This window comes from Aulonocara sp. 'chitande type north' Nkhata Bay, linkage group LG20 (genome assembly GCF_057382095.1).
Source record: "Aulonocara sp. 'chitande type north' Nkhata Bay isolate Kocher_YH1m ecotype deep benthic linkage group LG20, A_spYH_male_GT1.1, whole genome shotgun sequence".
Classification (NCBI taxonomy): Eukaryota; Metazoa; Chordata; class Actinopteri; order Cichliformes; family Cichlidae; genus Aulonocara; species Aulonocara sp. 'chitande type north' Nkhata Bay.
Genome location: NC_141363.1, coordinates 24,426,361 through 24,447,229, shown reverse-complemented (window position 1 = coordinate 24,447,229; position 20,869 = coordinate 24,426,361). Strand labels below are relative to the sequence as shown.

The 20,869-nt window shown below is 41.3% G+C and overlaps 1 protein-coding gene across 2 annotated transcripts in view; it reads left to right on the top strand.

Annotated features, from left to right (window-relative positions):
- The window catches only part of magi3a (membrane associated guanylate kinase, WW and PDZ domain containing 3a), a 108,029-nt gene that overhangs the window by 80,130 nt on the left and 7,030 nt on the right, over positions 1 to 20,869 (top strand). For both annotated transcript variants that reach the window (XM_086276984.1, XM_086276985.1), the window contains exons 4-17: positions 1,887 to 2,093; positions 4,393 to 4,555; positions 5,419 to 5,498; positions 6,197 to 6,254; positions 8,034 to 8,140; positions 12,147 to 12,356; positions 13,848 to 14,468; positions 16,277 to 16,308; positions 17,008 to 17,272; positions 17,992 to 18,086; positions 18,315 to 18,507; positions 19,632 to 19,847; positions 20,376 to 20,561; positions 20,688 to 20,781. In XM_086276984.1, coding sequence (XP_086133110.1) covers positions 1,887 to 2,093; positions 4,393 to 4,555; positions 5,419 to 5,498; positions 6,197 to 6,254; positions 8,034 to 8,140; positions 12,147 to 12,356; positions 13,848 to 14,468; positions 16,277 to 16,308; positions 17,008 to 17,272; positions 17,992 to 18,086; positions 18,315 to 18,507; positions 19,632 to 19,847; positions 20,376 to 20,561; positions 20,688 to 20,781 — 2,527 coding nt within the window. The remainder of the gene's footprint in view (positions 1 to 1,886; positions 2,094 to 4,392; positions 4,556 to 5,418; positions 5,499 to 6,196; positions 6,255 to 8,033; positions 8,141 to 12,146; positions 12,357 to 13,847; positions 14,469 to 16,276; positions 16,309 to 17,007; positions 17,273 to 17,991; positions 18,087 to 18,314; positions 18,508 to 19,631; positions 19,848 to 20,375; positions 20,562 to 20,687; positions 20,782 to 20,869) is intronic.

The window sequence follows — 20,869 nt, the reverse complement described above, 5'->3', positions numbered from 1 at the left end:
AACTACAGTTTAAAAAAACATCTAGCCTGCAGTCTTTTCAGTTCACTTTGGGAGCTTATGGTTTTGTATCTGTGTGCTGGACGGAGGTAGTGATTCTAAACAAAAGCTGCTTTTCAGGTTGTGACTCATTAGTACACAGTAATTACAACGCAATCAATTTCAGTGTGCTTCCTTATTTTGGCCATCGTCTCTCCGCTCTTTGCACTGGGGTACTTAGAGAAGCTACGGGAACCTTTGTGTGAGCTTCAGAAACTGGAACGAAGAGAGCAAATTACCACTTCTAATTTACCTCCTCCAATTTTTATTCCACGATTAAGCTTGCTATTAATTACAAACCTAGTAACCAATTGATTCTGATAATAATGCTCTCTAATTTAAATGTGCATTAATCTATTTACCTGACTCAGTTATGATGAATTTCTCATCTCATCTCTAGGATGATTTTGTTTTTGTTTATTTAGTGTATCATAATTATAGCTGATTAAAAATGGTGTTTGGATGGTAACTCTTAATAACCTTATACTTTGCAGTCAGTGTAATAACGCATTTCAGTGTAAGGTACATTAATCTGAATGCTCTTTGTTTTCCTTTTAAGATGGCAAGCGATAATTTGATAAGGCTTTGAATATTTATTTATTATAAACGAGAGACATTAAACAATAGAAAGGATGATTGTTCCTCAATGTGGAACTTAATTCTATTTCCACCATATCTCTGTCAGTGAGAAAGTGGTCCTTCCCTTGTCTCTCTCCTCCCCGCAGACTCCTTGGTCACAGTGTCTTTCCACTCTCCGATGTGCCGTTTAACTGTTCAAAAACAACGCTCGGCTACTCAAACAAAGCACGGCACACTGCAATCCCACACAAAAATATGAGGACAATCAATACTTCCACCATACTTTCACAACTATTTTCTCACATCTTTTGGCCTCAATTGTTTTTCACAAAGAAAGAAGGTGGCGAGTAGTAAGTGGGTCACCCCGTTTTTTTTTTGTAGTTGAGAAAAGACACAGGCTTGCTCTGTGGTGTAAGACCGTTAACTGCCTTAGGCTCCAACATGACAGCAAAGGGAAGCTGATGGACTTAAAGGGACAATCAAGTGCCCGAGAACCTTGGCATAAGCGCTGTGGCCACAATTGCCTGTGAGTGAAATAGTAAATATAACATTATGTTTTTTAACACATAAACAAAATGAGTGAATCAAAACTTTTTTTCTTTGGCCACTTCAAAGATTAGAAGCCAGCAAATGATCTGTTGTTACAGTAATAGTCAGTGGTCCTGATTGAGCATATGGTATTGTGGGTCAGTACTGATTGTGATATTGGCATCTAGGAGAAAGGCTACAGACTTTTTCATAACCTGGAGATTTTCACAACATTTGAGGGTTACAACAGCAAATCCTTGGTCTCATTTTGTTCCAGAGTACAGGTCTGCCAGATAAAATTTGTAGGTAAAAAAAAAAGCAGTAATCTTTCACACTTTAAGTGATACAGTCTCTTTTTGGTCTGCTGCGAGCACAATGGTTTTGTGTGTACTTCTATCTCCTCTTTTCGCAGTACACTATAAAGCCAGAAAGAAACTCTTTTCATACCATAATAAACATTTCTGGCTGTCTGTGTGTATTTTGGTAAAATTGAAGTGTCTACATTTAAATATGAGATCTTCAAAGCAGAGGCTGCCTAGCAATTTCTAAGTCTGCTCTAAGGGTAAGGGTAAGAAACAGATTACAGGTTAGCTGAGTGGAAGGGTTGTATGTGAATATGTGTATAGATAAGTGGTTGGGGTTAGGGTTATATGATGAAATTAATCAAGAAAGCTTGCACATATTTTTTTTAAATGTATTAAAGAATATATTTCATTGTCACTCTCGCCCTCTCTTCTTCCCAGGCAACTATTATGGGACCCCTAAGCCCCCTGCGGAGCCGAGCCCTGTACAGCCAGACCTGGTGGACCAGGTTCTGTTTGATGAGGAATTTGACACGGAGGTCCAAAGAAAACGCACAACCTCTGTCAGTAAGATGGACAGAAAGGACAGCGCTGCTCCAGAGGAGGAAGAGGAAGAAGAGAGGCCTCCTTTGGTCAACGGACTGACCGGTGAGGGACACCGCTGTTTTTAATTTTTTCGTGGCTTTCACAAGTGTTAGTTAGCATTCTCTGCTAGCTGTATTACAGCTCCCTTCATTACTGGCTTTCTACACATTTAAACCCCAGCACTTTTTTGTTTGCTTGATTTATTTGTTTTTCCAGCAGTTCATTATATTGTTCTCAGAATGCAAAACAGCAGGACCTTTTTACTTTTCTCCTTATCATTCTTCTCTCCAAATAAACATTCTCAGGATTAGCTGCTCTGCATGCAAGGTCGGCACTAAATCACAGCACTGCAAAGTCAAAATGTAGCCAAAGTCTGTCTGAGATCAATAGAAGCAATCCCTCGGGTAGAAAGATAGTTTGTGCTCGTTTCATTCGCATACACGGATGCCACTGCATGACTCAGCTAAGAGCTAATAGTGAGGATGAAATTGTAGCAGTAGTGAAAGTCATTACCTCAAGACACTCTTTTATTTTAAACACTACAAAAAGTAGAGTCGTGTGTTGCATATGCAAATTGAAAAATGTATCTCGAGTGGCAACAGCAGCAAATGCTAAATTAAGAAAGGTTTCTTTTCTTCTCAATTCTGAGTGCTTGCAACATGTTTTTAAAAATGAAGACGAAAAAAAAAAGATCTGAAAAATAAATTGTGCGTAGCCGTAGTTCAGGCAGGCAGCAAAGTCAAGCTTGGCTGCAACCCTGCACCTACAACCCCACTGTGTCAGTGCCGGCCCACATGACCTGATGTCTCGGTTGACACGCTTCTATTCTATTTAACAAACAAATATCATACCCCTCCTCTTCCTTTCATGCTTTGTCTATATGCTCATGGGCATGGACCTTATGTGTAGAAGGACACATTAGGTCCCAGAGATATAATACACGGATTCGAATTCTAAAATAAATAAATAAATACATTTTCTTTTAAAAAGATCAGTTATTGTATTAGGTTGAATTTCTATATTTCAAAGTAAGAAATTGTCAGAGATATGCATTGTCATCTCTGGATGGCAGTGTAGACCTCAACCAAGAGAAGATACTAATTATAGACAAATATCACTATTAATTAATAATAATAACAATAATAATGGATTGCATTTATATAGCACTTTTCTAGGCACCCAAAGCACTTTGCAATTCCACTATTCATTCACACACTGGTGGAGGCAAACCACAGTTGTAGCCATAGCTGCCCTGGGGCAGACTGACAGAAGCGAGGCTGCCATATCGCGCCATCGGCCCCTTTGGCCAACACCAGTAGGCGGTACGGTGCAGTGTCTTGCCCAACGACATAATGGCCAGGATGGACAGAGCTGGGGATCAAACCAGCAACCTTCCGGTTACAAGACGGGCTTCCCAACCCCCTGAACCACGTCAGTTGTCTCACTGAAAATACATGAATTCTTCATATGGTTTTAGAGTGCCCACTTAAAGAGGTAGCAGCTGGCATATTTCTGGGCCTTGAATGTAGTTAAGTACTGATTGTACATTTCTTTCATGTAATTTCGGGGTTTTTAGCAATCTTGCCTGCACAAATTTGCAACAGCTCTTCTGTTTATATTTCTTTGAAAGGGCTGAAAGCAGCTGTACCCTAGAGCAAGTGTCTGTGTGTAGTCGTTTATTCAGACTTTATAAATGCAGAAACATCTTTCTGGTTCTATCATGAAAAAGGGCCCTGGTTTCAGTACAAAGAGCTCTTGACTTCTTCCAGTCAACAGTTGTCACTATTTTTCCCCTGCCATTCCTTTATTCCAGCCAAACAGAGTGAGCATTCAATGCCACGACAAAGCTAGGTCACACACAGCCAGATGAAACCTGCAGATAAGAGCCTCACCCAGACAGGCACACATACACATCAAGATTAGGCAAATACCCTCACGCACAAGCAACACTATGATGCTAATAGAGTTGCGATGTAGCGCTCCCGGCTGGGCTGAAGCATTGGTCAACTCTGCTCTTGCCTGGGAGGCAGTTCTCAGTACATCACTACTGACATGCAAATCCTATGGCAATTGCTGCTCTTCCGTCCTCTTTGCGTGTACTCTCTCTGTCTCTCTCGCTCGCTCTCTCTACCCCTTACACTCCTGTGGATGTAACAGTCCGGCTAGTGTACAGAGGAAGAGCAGCTCGAGCAGCAGCAGCAGCAGCAGTAGGGAGAAATGCAAGGAGCCCAGAGGAGCTCCAATGGCGCCACATTCTCACGTCCTGTCTCCTTCTCCTTCTATCATCTCCCACACCACTACTCCCAACCCATTCCTATTTCTGTCTCCATGCCCATGTCCCTCTCCCCATGCCTGGCCACAGAGCACAAGGACAAAGCAGAGTGGAGGAAGACAGTGCCCAGCTACAACCAGTCAGCCGGGGCCATGGACTTGCGTATATGGAACACAGAGGATGAAAGTCAGGAGCCCTTGCCTAAAAACTGGGAGATGGCCTACACAGAAACCGGCATGGTCTATTTCATTGAGTAAGTAGCCTTTCTACTGTGACTTCCCTGTCTTGTTTTTGTCCTATTACACTCCCATTACATCACCATTGTTCTAATCCCATTGCTTGTAGTCCCAGTTTCTTCTTCATCTCTTTGTTTCTGCCTTGTTAACCCAGTATGTTTAGAGTTCTGACTTTTTCTGCTTCCTATTCAGTGCAACTCTCTGTACTGAATTACCAGCAGGTGCTGAACATGGAAGTTGTCTGTAGACTCAGCCATTGCAGTGGAGTTGAGTCTCAATAAAGTTTTTCCTTTTATTTCCCCTGCGTTTGATGTTGGTTTTGTTGGCTGCCGCTAAAAGCAGCAGGCCCGCATTGTTTACCTGGCCCGTTAGTGTGGCAAACAGTCAATGCTGAGCCACTGAGAGAGCCAAGTAAAGCTGCCTGCTGCTAAATCAATAGCTCATTCTGCCAGTGAGAGAAACAACAGGGTAAATGGAGCTCGCCACCCCTGACCTGCTGTCTTAGTTCTGCTCTTTATGATCTCTGCAACTGCTCACTCTTTTATCTTTCTGTGTCATCCCTTTCCATCTTTCTGTAATCTGTGACTTTTTTTTTCTTTTCATCTCCCTTATGCCTCAAACGGTCCTCTGAGCTTTGTTAAAACTGTACTAATATTTTTAAAAGGTTATTTAATAAAGTATTTGATCCCAAAAGATTAAATACTAGTCATAATCCTGTTTTGGGAGAGCTCTGTTCGTTTGCTAGAGATGGAAAAACACTCCCCGGGTGAAGTGGCTCCCAAGAGATCTAAGCGCTAATTGCTCAACTCTAATGGCATCTTAAGTATTTGAAAAATAATTTAAACTGTGCTTAAAGCCCTGTATCTTTTTCATATTACAGTCATAACAGCAAGACCACCACCTGGCTGGACCCACGTCTTGCCAAGAAAGCCAAGCCACCTGAGAAATGCGACGAAGGAGGTGAGGCAATAGGAGCTAGCTCTGTGATAAGTAACAATCGCGCAGGCACTTACAGCCATCGAGTCCGCTCACATGCTACCTACACTTTTCCCAAGTCCTTGTTGTATTGAAGGGTTTGTGTGTATGAACTGCATCCCTGCCTCTCTGAAGGGGGCGCTGGCTAACAGACGGATACTGAACAGCTGAGCGCTCCTGGTCACAGTCATGCTGGTGACACAGCACAAACCCCCAGTCCTCAGTCCGCCCGTCTCCTCCTAATGGTTTCGTGGACACATGCAGAGAGCTCATCAGTGCAGCATCTCTCAAAAGGCAATTTTCTATGGCTCCTCTTGCGTAAAGATCTCCTCTGCGCTGCGTGTGTTTGTCACACAGCAGCAGAAACCCGAGATGCTGAACACATACACACCACTGGAAAGAAGGGCTGTTATTTTTTCCTGGGAGGCTTTCTAACAACACACGGTGTCCCCCCCTCCCCTCCCGCCCGTCTTCCCCTTCCTCCTCCATAGTGTGTATCAAGTCTTAAACACATAGTGACAAATAACCTCCTGTTCTGTAGGTGTAGCTAAGCATGCTGTGATGGTGCCAGTCAAAACACCACACTTCATTGAGTGTGTCCAATTGTCCATGTAGTGCCTCAGCAGTATCTTAAGTGATTTGAGTCAGCCTTTTCCCTGTCTGTTTTTTTCCCTTTCATCCAGAGTTGCCCTATGGCTGGGAGAAGATTGAGGATCCACAATTTGGCACATACTACGTAGAGTAAGTAAAATTCTCTCTTCCTTTTATACCTGGAGATCCATAGAAATCTACACCTGTTGATAAGCATGCATGGTGATATTGAGTCTCTTAGTCTCTTTCCTGAAGAGACATCATTCTCGACCTTTATAGGTTTTCTGAAGCTGTTTCTGCATATTTGACTTCTCTAAAATGCCCATTTAGAATGGTTTCTATTTCAAGATATTTTTGTATATTCTGCAACATAAAGCCATATCACTTAATACCAAGCATATACATGTTGAGCTGCTGGATCTCAGGGGAACCTGTGGGACACGTGATAATAGTACATTATGCAATTGTGCAAACAGTAGTTTCCCACAATTCTGCTGAAAGCACCCTTGTGGGAACTAACAAGTGAGCTACAGCTTTGTCTGTGTATCTGAAAAAGAAAATACAGTGGAGACAACAGACAATGAAGATTTAGAGGTCCCTGAGATGGAAACGAGGGTGAGATTCAATTCTGATCGAGAGTGTAAACAAGAGCACAGTGTTTCATTTTAGTGCCATTACTGTGAACAAAGAGGAAGAGACCCGCAGGCAGGGGGGAAATATACGCGCCTGTTTATGCAAGAGGGTCATTGAGAGGCTCTCTCTCTCTCTCCCTTCTGTCTCTGTGTTTTTTTTGTCTGGCAAATTTTATTGTGAATGAACGACCAAATGCAACGACGTGACGCAAAGTCTCACTGTGTCTACAAAACATGAGGTGTGGCAATCAAGGATTGAGAAAGTGAGACAGAGCAAAAGAGGAAATGACAGAAATGAAGGAAATAGAATGTTTATCTCTTCAGACATAATGGCGAGGGTATCTCTGTGCATGAGTCATACGCAGTAAGAGTGCAGAGTACCCATGCACACACACACACGCGCGCGCACACACGTATACAGTCAGTGTCTCAGGATGTGGCTGATTCACTGTGCAGCATCAATGCATTTTCTCTTCCTAAGGTGCTGTAATGGTGATTTACAACCGTTAAAGCTTATTATGCAGATGAGCTACCTCTCTCCATTACCATCTAACCGTGGAAGGACATTTCCCTTGGTAACAGGAAATGTTTAAGCACACAGGTGTGACTGCAAATCATTAATTGTTTTTAGATTAAGTTTCGTGTTAAGTCCCCCAAGTATAGCTGCTGATCCTGGATTGGCAAAGCCTGGTTATATTAGGAAACTTCTGGAACGATACCACCTCAGTGCCTGTAATGTGAAAAAGGGCACATTTTTATTTCTGTCATTTTGCTGTTCATTAAGTCTTTTTATTCTCGCATTATGAGGCATTGAGCAGATGTTTATCCCAGCTATACAATATGGGCCCATAGCATGAAAGATTGCTACTGATTTCCTCCATGTAAATTCTCTCAGAATTCATTGGGCATGACAGTTAATTTATTTTTAATTAATGAGGTTTAGATATTCTCTCAAACCATTTAAATGTGCAGCAGTTCTGGCAAAGACAGGTTAAAGATTTTCGTAATGTATTTAGAACAGCTCACATATTATAAAGACAGCCTGTCTGCCTAGCACATGTTATGTCACAAACAGCCCTCGTATTCAAATCGCAGGTTTGCATGGCAGGCAAAGAACAGTATCTGCTCTTTGGACAAGCACTATTCAGCGATACCAAACGGTGAACCATCAGTTGGCAGCTCGGACTGTCAACTGACATGAGAAACTCAGTAATAGATCAACAGTATTTTCAATGCACATTCTAGCTTTATCTAACATTCTGATTTTTGCTCATTTAATATTATATTCCCTGTACAGCCACATCAACCAGAAGACCCAGTTTGAAAATCCAGTAATGGAAGCTAAGAGAAAACCAAGTGTGGACACGCCCATTGCAGCACCTCCACAAGCTGCTACGCCCTCAGGTAACTGCACCTACAACGCTCGAGCCGCAGGCATATTAAAGTGGTTCATACACAAGGAAGGCTTGAGAACAAATTGTCAAATTTTGTCCGTTTTGTACAGAAAACTGTCAGTGTGGAGGAAAATGGGTACTTTCTTTGAAAATCCAGTCATTAGAAGTTGAAGTTTCAGCAACATTTGTAATGAAGAACAACTTTACTGCTTGACCACTGCATTTCAGCCTGTAGCCTTCATCAAGATCAACATTAAAATCCAGTCATTACCATTACTAAACACACGCTTGAAGAGTTTTATAGTAGACACATAGGTCTAAATTGCATTCTGAGATTTGAATTAGCAAAAGTTGCATTTACCTCAAAACTCAGGTCTTGTCTTTGTCGGTATTATAATACTTTAAATGTATCCAGTTATTTTGGGGATTAATTACAACCAACGTGCTTCTATAAAAGCTTTAGTCAAACATGTCCAATTTGGGCTCATGACAAATGTCTAAATCAGCCCTAAGATCAAAATTTGTTAGTTGAATCCAGAAATGGCTAAAATAGATTTTGACCCCTAAATATTGGCAAAAATGGCCCAATTGGGGGTAGGTGCTAATTTTCTGATGGTCACACTCCCCAAACTCGTCACCCTGGGTTGATTAAATTGGACTCATATGAATTCAAATTGTTGACAAATTTACAATAAAATACATGTTAGTAGGTGCTAAACATATGCAGTCATGTCTGAAAAGGGCAGCATATTCTTTCCCAATGCCCTGTTGAAGACATTGTGATCTGCAGAATTTCCACCACTGAAATACATATAACCTTTGCATGTCCTTCATTGGTGCCCTAGCTTGTTCAGAAACTAAACAAGTGTGATGTCCATAGAGAGATGAACTAATATGTGATTATTTAACGTTTCATATAACGGCTTCCTTATCTAGACTTGATGAAATATTATGTAATGAAGCAGCCAGATGAAAAGCCAATGTTGAAATTTAAATTTGCGTGTATAAGTAATGGACATACATATAAAAGTTTTTACTACTCAACTATTTCAGTTGTCAGATTTGGATTCAGCTTTCATGTCAGATTCCATATGAAGAAGCAAGAAAACCTCTAAAAAGTTATTGACCTGATGGCTGTCTTACAGGAAATTCAATCATGAATCTTTAATTAAACAAAATGTTTTGTACTAGTGTGTCTTTGACTTATGGTAGTGGCGCTACAATCGATAGCTCAGGCAGTGGTAGTTTAACTCAGTAACTTCTCCACAGGGCGATTTTCCTTCATAAGATGCAATGCAGTCGACAGTATTATTAAGATGTCAGCTTTATAGTTCTAGCTTTTTGTTCAGCAAAGATATTTATATAGATTTGTGCATATATATATATATATATATATATATATATATATATATATATTCAAAATACTGGGACACTTTTCATCTCCTTCATGTTAAGAAGTCTGTCTGGAAGATGTTCTAACAGTTGACAGGCTTCTGATAAACAGCCCATAGCCTCTGAAGCAATGATATTCAATTTGAATAATGGAACAGTGCTTCACTGGGCGGCAGAATTCATTTTGACAAGTAGATATGATATAGGGCGGGTTCTGAGGTCTCTTTGAAATCCTTTTGCCACAGTCACTCATGGTAGTTGAAAGCCCTCTTTAGAACAGAGGGAGGGAGTTAAATAAGAGAGACAGAGAAGGAGAGAGAGGTGACTGCCGTTGAAAGTGACTTACGATCATAAATTGCATTTCCACTGGGTCATCTACTCATCATTTACCACCTGTGGGGAATGCTCCTGCTTGATGATCTAATCACCCTCTTCTCAGTAAATATAAAGGTCTGAGAGACAGAAGACTAGGTTGTTGTAAAATGTGCAAGAATTATAATGCTCTTCTGCGTGTGAACACAAAAGGCATGGCCTCATTTGTATTCAAACTAGCCTCTGTATTTCAGACACCCTTTGGACACAACTGTCTGCCTCAGTCGGTTGCACGCAGACCCCACCTCCCACAGCTGAGCCTTTCTGCAGTTTGTGGATGATATTGCTGCGTACCGCCGCCTCCAGCTTCGACTGCCTCCCCTGTGCTTGTTCTCCAAATTCCCACCCTTGTTAATGAGAATTAATGGCTAGTGGTCTTGTGCAAGTGTATGGACGTGCGTGAGGTGGCTTCTAAACACTGTTTTGACAAGGCTGGCTAACCTGACCTCCCAGACAATGCCGCAGAGCACAAGAGCAAAGCACCGCCCTATGTTCAGCCATAATTATCATGCTGAGAATCCTGTCAGACATTTCATATAATCGCTTCACCCTAAGGAAACTTGACTGTCCCTTTGTGGCCTACAGCTTAATCAAGACCATGTAAACATGGCTTTGGTGTGTAGCTCCCTTTTCATCCCACTTGTGATTGTCTCTCTCCACTACTGTTATGCCAGTATTGCCTTCGAGGTGATTGTGCGAGAAAGACTGTTTCAGTATGTCGGAGCTATCTGACAGGGATTAGTTCCATCATAAATCATACTTATTACACACTTGTGCCCCAAGTTGTTCAGGAGAATTTCATGTTTTTGTACCTGCTTGCAAATCCTTGCTCAACATAGACTGACATTTGTTAGAATATCCCTTGTACTTGTCCGGCACTGACGCAGCAGTGTCATCTAAGTCATACTTGGCATAATCTTTTTTGTCTTTTCAGAGCGGTCACGTTCCTCTGCCAATTGCCATGCAATTATGCAAATCACAATCCCATGACACATTGAGAGTGGTGTAGGAGACAGGGGAAGGGGGGACTTCTATCTGTGCTCTCCCTAATGAGATTGATGTCCCAGCATCTATCAGTGTGGGAACTGCCAGAGTAGAAGCCCAGCACGCAGGGACAGAGCACATAACTCACAATCTCATAGGCACACACCACAGAGAAGGGCAAGCTCGGATTTAGTTAAAATTTCTCTCTTTCTGTCAAGGCTAACTCTATTTCTTGCTGTCTCTTTCTGTCTCATCACTCTTATCTTGCTCTCTTTTGCACAAATGCACACCTACACACACACACGCGCGCGCACACACTGTCTAATATAATTCTGTTCCTGTCTTCTATAAAAGCGCCCCATTTACACATCCTGCAGGCAACACAAAGGAAATTTGCAATGAAAAGTTTACCTGGAAAATGTCAGGTGCGTTTCAGGATGGATTTATCACTGCAGTGAAAAGAATTGGTTGTTTGCGGGGAGACTTGGGCAAACTTTAGGCATTTTGCAATAACTAGGTGTTTATTGGCTTTGTAAACAGAGCAGTGGTTTTGCAAGTTGTGTGTCTCTGTTTGTGTGTGCGCGTGTGATTTGTTGGAGTTTGCGCTCAAACTGTGAGTTCTTAGTGTTCATGTAATTACTAGCAGTAAGTGATGTGCTGTCAGACATGTTGTCACTGTGCGAGTATTGTTATGATGGTGACAGATGGCAATTTATGAGCAAGCGTTTCAATGTCTCTTCCTATACTGGGCTCATTTTCGCATACACGTACAATTCCGTCTCACAAACTTTTGAACTACAGAGGCTTGCTGCATTCATGTGTAACTGACGCCACTGTGACTTCATTTACAGTTTAAAAGATGAAAAGACATCCAATTACTTTTAAACTGAAACAGTTTCCAGCAGGTAAACAGAAGCAATTAAGTGAATTTTGACACTTTTTTGCCTTCTGTAAAACACCAGGCAAAATTTTAAATGAACTAATCACATTGGAATCTGTTTATTTTGATGTGTTTAAACTAATATTCTTTAGAAATCAGGCCTTTTCCCAGCTGAAATGTAAATATGTTAGTTTTCAGTTGTTCATTTAGCCACTTCTGAAGCTTTTGCTGTCTGTACATGTGTTCTGTCCGAACATTTTTGTGTGTGGAATTGAAAGCATGGTGTAAAGAATGTGTTCACACCCCAAACATTTAGTGCAATAATTTTACTGAGCGTACTTGTGATATTAGATCATTAATGATTACCTTCTGTCTACGTCTCCTTTAGGTTCCACAGCAGAGGAGCCTGGCAGGGGAATGTGGGGGTTTACTCGAGATCCAACTCAGTTGCAGGGCAACATACTTAAGACAGCACTTAGAAAAAGCCCCCAGGGCTTTGGATTCACCATTATTGGCGGAGACCGACCTGACGAGTTCCTCCAGGTCAAAAACGTCCTGCCAGATGGGCCTGCAGCACATGACAAGAAGATTGCCTCAGGTAACATTCCCCACAGACATAATGTTTTTTAAGTATCTGGTTCGCATGCTGTTTTAACAGTTGGAGACCACCCTGCTGTAATTTGTTTCCATGATGCAAGGTAATACAATTGTTTAAAAGCAAAGTCAACAAAATCCAGTGTCACATTCACGTGTACACGGGTAACTGTGCATGGCATTTATCTTTATTCACGCAGTAACACTTAAGCTGGGCATTAGCATACATTCTGTACATAATACAGCTTAATGTGCCCTTTGTGTACACACAAATAAACACATTCGGAGGCAAAAAACCGAACAGGCACTTCACTCTGAATATCACATTGCTTGATCAAGCAAAGACAAATGTTTATAGGCAGTGTTCAGTGGAGCAGCTCGAAAAATAGAGAAGTCATCAATAAACCCGTGTGTAGTTTATAGTAGAGGCTCACATTTTATACGCACTCGTATATTAAAACTGTAATTAGCCTGCATTCAGGCAGCGTGGCTGCAGGTTGACATGTGTGCTTATGTAAAAACAGGGGATGTATATGAGTCTGCCATGTAGTGTGTTTTGCAAGTGGCACAGTAAGTTCTTTATTGTTGCATGTTCTAGTTCTGTGATCACATGCATGGTGACTGTATTAATTTGAAGTATGTTACTGTGTAATGCTTTAAGATTCACATTACCGTAGTATTGATTGCCGAGCCATTGCGACTGCTGAGAATCAACTTAAGAGTGGAGCAAAGAGAATAATTATTTTCAGTGTTTCATTTCCCTTGAGAAGGAGGGTAATTGACTATAACAAAAGATGAATGTAATTAATTTCATTGGGTTTTAATTGCAAGCAGTAGACTGTAACATCTTCAAGTAGGTTTTTTTTTTTCATTTCTGAGTATTGGCCTACGGCATTTATTTATGCTAAAGGTTGAGTGTTTGAACTTTGTGAGAAAATATATTTCGCTTAGCTTTTTGAATATGTAGCTGTTGAACTAATTGTATGAGCGACATGTAGTTGGTCTGAACAAGCAACAAACTGGAATATGAAGCTCACTCACGAGAGTGAAAACGTAGCCTTTGTTTTTTCTTTGGTAAAGTATCGATTGTGTGGGTGGGCAATCCACCTCTGGGCATCTAGCCACCTAGCTAGTCAGCAATTCAGCTGCTTATCCAGACCTATATCTGGGGCAGGCCAGGGGTGATTAGAGTCTATCCTTTACAGTACATGGAGATAAAAGGAGGAAAAAGAAAACACGTCAATGACCTCGTTTTATTTTTCTCTCTCGCACACTCCCTCCTCCCCCGTTAACATGTTTGAATTTTTTAAGATATAGGAGTCTACTTATGTAATCCAATTGCATAATTGCGCTTATCCCCATGTCTTTTTATTGGTGTATTGTTGTAATAGTACTTTTCAAAATTTCCTTTGGCATGGTGATGAATACAGAAATTTAAATTTTGTCCAATTTTTTTCATGTCACAAACGTGTAAAAGCTTTTTGTTCTTCTTTAGGTGACGTAATTGTGGACATTAATGGGACATGCGTGCTGGGAAAGACTCATGCTGATGTCGTGCAGATGTTCCAGTCTATCCCAGTCAATCAGTATGTGGACATGGTCCTGTGTCGGGGCTACCCTCTGCCAGAGGACACCAGCAATAGTGAGGAGGCATCGAGCAACCTCAGTGCCTCTAAGGACACTTCTCCTTCCCCTTCGACACCACAAGACCTCAATTATGCTGTCAACGATGGAGCAACCCTTTCTCGGCAGACTGCGTCAGTGCCACCTATAACCAACGGAGGACGCCACCACCATCCTCATTCCCATCAACACTACCACCTTCCACATGCCCTTAATCAAGAAGGGCCTGACCCTACTCTATTACAGCCGGAGCTGGTGAGTGTGCCCTTGGTGAAAGGCCCGGGAGGTTTTGGCTTTGCTATAGCGGATTGCCCCCTGGGACAAAAGGTAAAGATGATCCTGGACGCCCAGTGGTGCCGCGGCTTGTTGAAGGGTGATGTTATCAAGGAGATCAACAGACAGAATGTCCAAACTTTGAGCCACTCGCAGGTGGTCGACATCCTCAAAGACCTGCCTGTGGGCAGTGAGGTCAACGTGCTGGTGCTTAGAGGAGGTGAGTCAGCAATGATGAAAGTTCACTTTGCTGCTATTGTACTATTGTACACTTCTGCTGCAGGTAAGCCTGCAACACTGACATTATAGAAGGATATCACAGGTGGTGAGTTTACAGTACGTATGTTGTGACATCGCTGATGTCTATATTAATCTGCTGTTTAGACAAAATACAGGCGTTAGTGCTATTTAGACCCACGTTTCTGAAGTTACTTTAATCCTCACTCACCTTTATGCCACCTGTTCTATTTCTTTACTTTCTTTTGGCCAAAAGAAAACACAGAGCGTAACAGTCTGGTGAACAGTCTGCTTCCATTTGTAAATAATTTCCTGCGAGAAAGTGAGACATTGTCAAAGATATTTCAACTGTAGAAGAGGTGAGATTTAATGTAATGCACAATGTTTTAATTTAAAAATAACAGCACGCATTGTGGTGTTCAGTAGGTGTTGCTTGAATACACAGACTCTCCCAATGTTAAATAAAGCAATTTCACGCTCTGGTCTACACCAGCTCTGCATCATCCACCATGCACTTTCCCAAACAGGGAGGAAGTCATGCTTAGTCACATGATGAGCTATGCTAGGAAGGTGCAAATAGATGGCAGTTTTGGTGATTCACTTGCTGCCTGGAGAGAAAGTGAGAGGGGAGGTAGGAGTGATGGAGCACAGTGAATAATGATTGCCCTTCTTCTTACTTCATGCTTTCACAGATTTGAAGGGCTTGTTCCTTTATGCCTTTACTGCAGTGCAGTAGCCTAGATTCAAGAGATCAGTGTTGCACCCACATATCAGATGTGCACAGCTGGGGTCTACGTTGAGCTCCAGGAGGTTGTAGTTTGTGTGTATGCTGCTGTGCCAGCCTGATATGCATTTTTTAATTGCAGTGCATATGGAGGATTTGTGTGTTAATGTTTAAAAAAAAGCAGATCATAGCTTTCCAGGACTAAAAGGAGTAGTGCCGCAGGGCTTCCCTCAGGTCACCCATGGACTGGGATTAGGGTAGGCTTTACTCCCAGCCGGGGGCTAGAACTACCTTCTAATGACAGCAGAGCAGTGAGAAATGAAACAGGAAATTATTTGGCCTTGCTCCCTATACTGGATTTAAATCTGGAAATGAGACAAAGTGCCCTTCCCCATGGGTTGTGTTCTGAACTCAGTATCTGAGATATGATATGATCAGAGATTGTGAAAATGGAGATATTGCCAGTGAATTTTTACATAATATTGGAAATGGGGGGGTGGGGGGTGGGGGAACTAAATGTTTTTTTATTAAATCGATGCCAGTAATTGTCTTTGTGATAAATTGATTTGATGAAAATTCAAATTTGAAAAGCTTCAGTGTTTATGCTGCTCTAGTAATGTAGCTAACAGCTGGCAGGTTTAAACCACAGAAATGCATGTTTTCCCATGGCTTAAGGTCATCTGTCTCTCATCCCATAAACCGTTCATGCAACTGGAGTCTACTGCCCCCTACTGGTTTACTTACACTCTGGTTCACATTCTGCTCTGTGACCATGACCATGTCAGAGAGAACAAAAACAAAAGCTAAATCTGAAACCTATGAGCAAGTTCACTGTGTGAGTCAGTGGAGAAGAAGGTGCAGATTCTGTATAAGAACCGAGAGAGGGTTTAGTCTTGACATTCAACCACTTCAGGCCAAAAGTTCAAATCTGTAGTAGAGTGAAGAAAATGCAAAATGCAACTCGTCCTTAAATAATTTAATCTGATGTAAGCAGATGTTGGCAGATGTTTGCTGTTGTGTTGTTAATGACGTCACTTTAATTCCCACTTCTGTCTCTCTGCTCACAGGTCAGACGTCTCCAGTGAAGTCACTGAAACCAGTAAGTTTTCTGTCAGTTCAAATCCATTTTGTATGATGAAAAAAATAGACTCTGCTGCTAAAACTGCTGATGAATTATTAAACCAGAAAACTTTTGTCTTGGTTACCCGCAAGCCCCAGCGTGTAAACGTGTGCGTGCTGTAGTAGCTGCTGTTAGAAGCATCATTCAGGGAGCCCACATTAGCCAGGCTGTTATTTCTGGAACTGCATGTGGGTAAATATGCTGGCTTCTGGCAAACGGCAACTTAGCATCCCTCTGTGTATGGGTGTTTAAGATGATATGCCATGTTCAACAGCTTGTTCCTCTGCTACTCCTCCATGATGCACTCTTAAAATAGAGAGTGTTGGGGCACCGACAGGCTTACTCATACTGTTTTATTTGTTCAATGCATAATTATTTAGATCTGTATGGATGTACTATTTTATTTTCTTTCATTTTATGCCGGTGGAGTAGTTTGTCACTCTGGACAAGCTTTAATGATTTTTTTCCCTCCATTAGCTACCTTCCTACTTTAGACATAAATCATTGCTATAGTACAGAATACCTTTTATTAAATAACCTGCAGACATAATACAATGATGCTGAACACATTGGCAAAAAATATGTAATATATAATCCATTAGTTTAATGGATGATTGCCTTATAATGAGCTCGTGCTTTACCATCTTGTATATCACATTGCTTGTCTCTATGTTGCAGTGCACAGGTCCCATGTCTCACGGAGTAGCCCAGCCTACTTCACACCAGGCACCTCATTCGGTGCCCCAACAAATGGTCCATCCGTTCCCTCAGCCCACGATGCAGCAGCAGAGGCAGGAGATGATCAGCAGCACAGAGACCCTAAGTCAGCCTGAGGCATCCCCCAATGCATCAACGTTCTCCTCCAGCACCCTGCGCTCAGCTTCACCCAAACCAGATGCATCTGAGCTCTACCTCAAGTCCAAGGCCATTCTAGACAGCAAGCGTAAGTACAAGAGTACTTATACTTACACAGTTTACAGTAGTAAACTTTACTACAGATGCAAAGATTTATTTAATTCATTCATGTTTTTTAACGTATTTTTTGGATTAGTGAAATTAACAAGTTACCGGTGTCAATGCTGATTCAAATTGCTACTTTGTGTTTCATTATTACACAAAGAAATCAAATCCTCAGATGTGCAATTCTAAAACCAGCTTACAGTCTTTTGCAAATGCTAACACACTTGTTACTGAATTTCGGGGACACAGAAGCCAAATACGACACAAAAAGACGCAAACATCTTACTCCTATGTCACAACGAAATACTGCAATCAAAATAATACAGTCAAAACATTTTTGAATCAAATCTGTGCACATGCACCACATGAATTACTTATAGACCACAAACACAGACAAAAAGATTCTGCCACCTCCTGTTAGCGTCTGACAACATCATCTCATTAACATCGCTAGCAGTGTCATCTCTGGCTCGGCAAGAGGGAAAATATTGCTCTAGAGTTTCCAAAAACAGCTGACCTAGTTTAGATTGCTTAATCTCAGATTGCCTTGTGGTCAGCATGCGTTTTTCTTATGTATAGGTGTGTTGTTGCCCATGTCAAGTATCTAGGTGTTTTCCTGATGGTCATGAGAGATTTCATTCTTGCAGTTAATGAATATTTTTCATCAGTTTTTACCAGTTATATTTTCTTTTCTCTGTGCAGCTCCCAATACAAAGGACCTGGATGTATTCATCAAAAGGAATCAGGAATCAGGCTTTGGCTTTAGAGTCCTTGGGGGCGAGGGACCAGATCAGCCAGTAAGTCGGAGGCCAGCATCCATTTAAAAGTACTGTTGGAGACCCTCAGTCATAAGATCAGCAGACTGACACCAAATTGAAGCTGAATTCTGTTGATTTAATATTAACTGAAAGTTTCTTTTCCCATCTCTGGGAATGGTATTATGAAAATACCAGCCAGTCTGTGTCATGAATCTCCCTCAGATCGGTATATTTAGCTATGTCTCTTACACCATCTTACTTCCGCAGGTATATATTGGTGCCATTGTGCCACTCGGTGCAGCTGAGAAGGACGGGCGCTTGCGGGCAGGGGATGAGCTACTTTGTATAGATGGCGTGCCAGTCAAGGGCAAATCCCACAAACAAGTGCTGGAGCTGATGACCAATGCTGCTCGTAATGGCCAAGTCATGCTTACAGTCCGCAGGAAACTAGCATACACAGGTTGGTCTGCTTCTGAATAATCAGCTCCGCATTCCTCTGAGGGCACAGAAAGCGTGGCTTCTTGCTCACTCCTTTGGCTTATATAGGTATGCTAGAGGAGAACCTTTGAGGGAAAGCTTTGATCTGGATTTTTTTTCCATTAATCCTTTAAATTCGTTGTGGTAGATTTTCTCTGACTGAAATGAAGTTTGTCAAAAATGGACTTTTTAAGATGCTACTCTATGCTGTAATTTTCCTGAAAGGAAAAAGATGGAATTTTAAGGACGGTTAATTTATTTTAATCATGGGAGGTGAATTCCAGGTTTCATCTTGAATCAAAATGGGCATAAAGTGGAAACAAGAAAAGAAGATTATTTGCTCTCTGTTTATCTGTCAAGGATGATTGCAGTTGTGTGAAAAGCACTGAAGATTAGATCAGATGGTAGAGTTAAATCTCAAAGGATGGAAAAAATGCTGACTCTTCTTTCTTTTTTCTTTTTTTCTTTTTTTTTAACTGCACATACCCTGCTGCATCCTGGCTGGTTTACCCCACCGATAGCCATTCCATGAATAGAACAAGCACTTTTTGAAATTACTACAGATTTGATGTATCACAACAACAGCTTGATCACATTGCAAAAAATTAAGCATCAATCATGTGAGGGTTTATGCTTTCAAAGCAGGGGGCTTAGAAAGCGATTCACTGATGCTGGCTTGCAAAACAGAGACTCAGCAAAACAAACATACAATGAAGAGAGATGGAGGTTGCTTAGCTTGTCTTATGAATAACAAATTGGAAAGGCCTTTTATCTCAACTGTAGAGCTGACGGTCTTTCATTTAATGTGGGTAAGACATGCTGCAGAAAGGCTTCTTTGATAAAGCCCCTGCTTCTGCATTATTTACAGAAGGATCTCTGCAAGAGCAAATCAGAAAGATTTTGTCAAGTAATTGTTATTGGTTTAAATTTATGTTAACTAAATCAGACTGCTCATACTTAACGTGTGTTGGTAGAATCATTCTGAAATGTTAATATATTGCATCTTTTTTAATCAGTCCTAGAAATGAAGTCCAAATTTGCTACAATGCTAAGCATTTGTGTTTTAATATTTTTGTACCGTTTTTTTTTTTTTTTTTTTTTTTAAAGATGGTGGAGGAGAAGATGACAACAACCAGCAGCCCCAGCAGGTTGCATCTGCTTTGGTCAACAGCTCTCCCAAGATGCCTCGTACTGAAGCACCAAGCATCATCCAGCCTGCTCAGCCTACCCGTCCTGAGCGCTTTGATGTTACTCTGCAGCGCAAAGACAACGAAGGCTTTGGCTTTGTCATCCTCACGTCAAAGAACAAGCCCCCACCTGGAGGTTAGGAATAAATAAAATCAATAAATCCTTAAAAATGAAATCCTATATTGTGTTTTTACTTTTTGGAACAACAAAATCTTTTAAACATCAAACACATTTCCAGCAAAATCTGTTACTTATTGACATTTAGTTATGCTAGTGGAGAACATGTAGGGAGGGAAGCGTTAAAGTCATTTTTGAAAGGATTGTCCTGAAATAATCGCAAACAATAAATTCCCTTTTCAGATAAGAAATGCTATTTTCATACTGTTAATATTCAAATACTTCCAAAGCTGATGGCACAAATTGTTAATCTTAGCTATTCTCTGTAAAGAGCTTATTGGGTATGTGCTCAACTAAGACTGAGTGTAACATAAGTCATAAACTGATATGTTAGCATGTGCGTAATGCTTTTACATGATGTGCAGGACATCACATAAAGGCATTATGTGTTCTTACTTAAAATTTGGTCTCTAAATGTTGGGCTCATAGAGTTGCATAAACATCCCACACTGCAGACTGTCATTTCTCTGATTTGCTCTCTTCCAGTTATACCTCACAAAATTGGTCGTATTATTGAAGGCAGCCCTACAGACCGTATAGGTCAAATGAAGGTGGGAGACCGTATTTCTGCTGTCAACGGCCGCTCCATCATGGAGCTTTCACACAACGATATTGTTCAACTCATCAAGGATGCTGGAAACATTGTCACTCTTACTGTTGTGCCTGAAGATGGTGAGTTGACACAGACCAAGTCACAGTGTTGCTGCGCTGTTCTTTTGTCATTGTTTGCTTTGTTTTTTAACTGCATTTTCCGGGAATAAGATCATGAGGAATCTTGGCACACTTTTACTTTTACAGACAGCGCTCCTCCGTCTGGAACAAATTCAGCCAAGCAGAGCCCTTCGGCACAACACAGAGCTGTAGGCCAACAGCCTTCCAGCTACCAAGACAGGTAAACGATTATACACGCATACTCCCACACAAGCTTGAGCATCCACACAGGCTTGCCAGTATTCCCCTTTGAAATACTAAGTCCACTG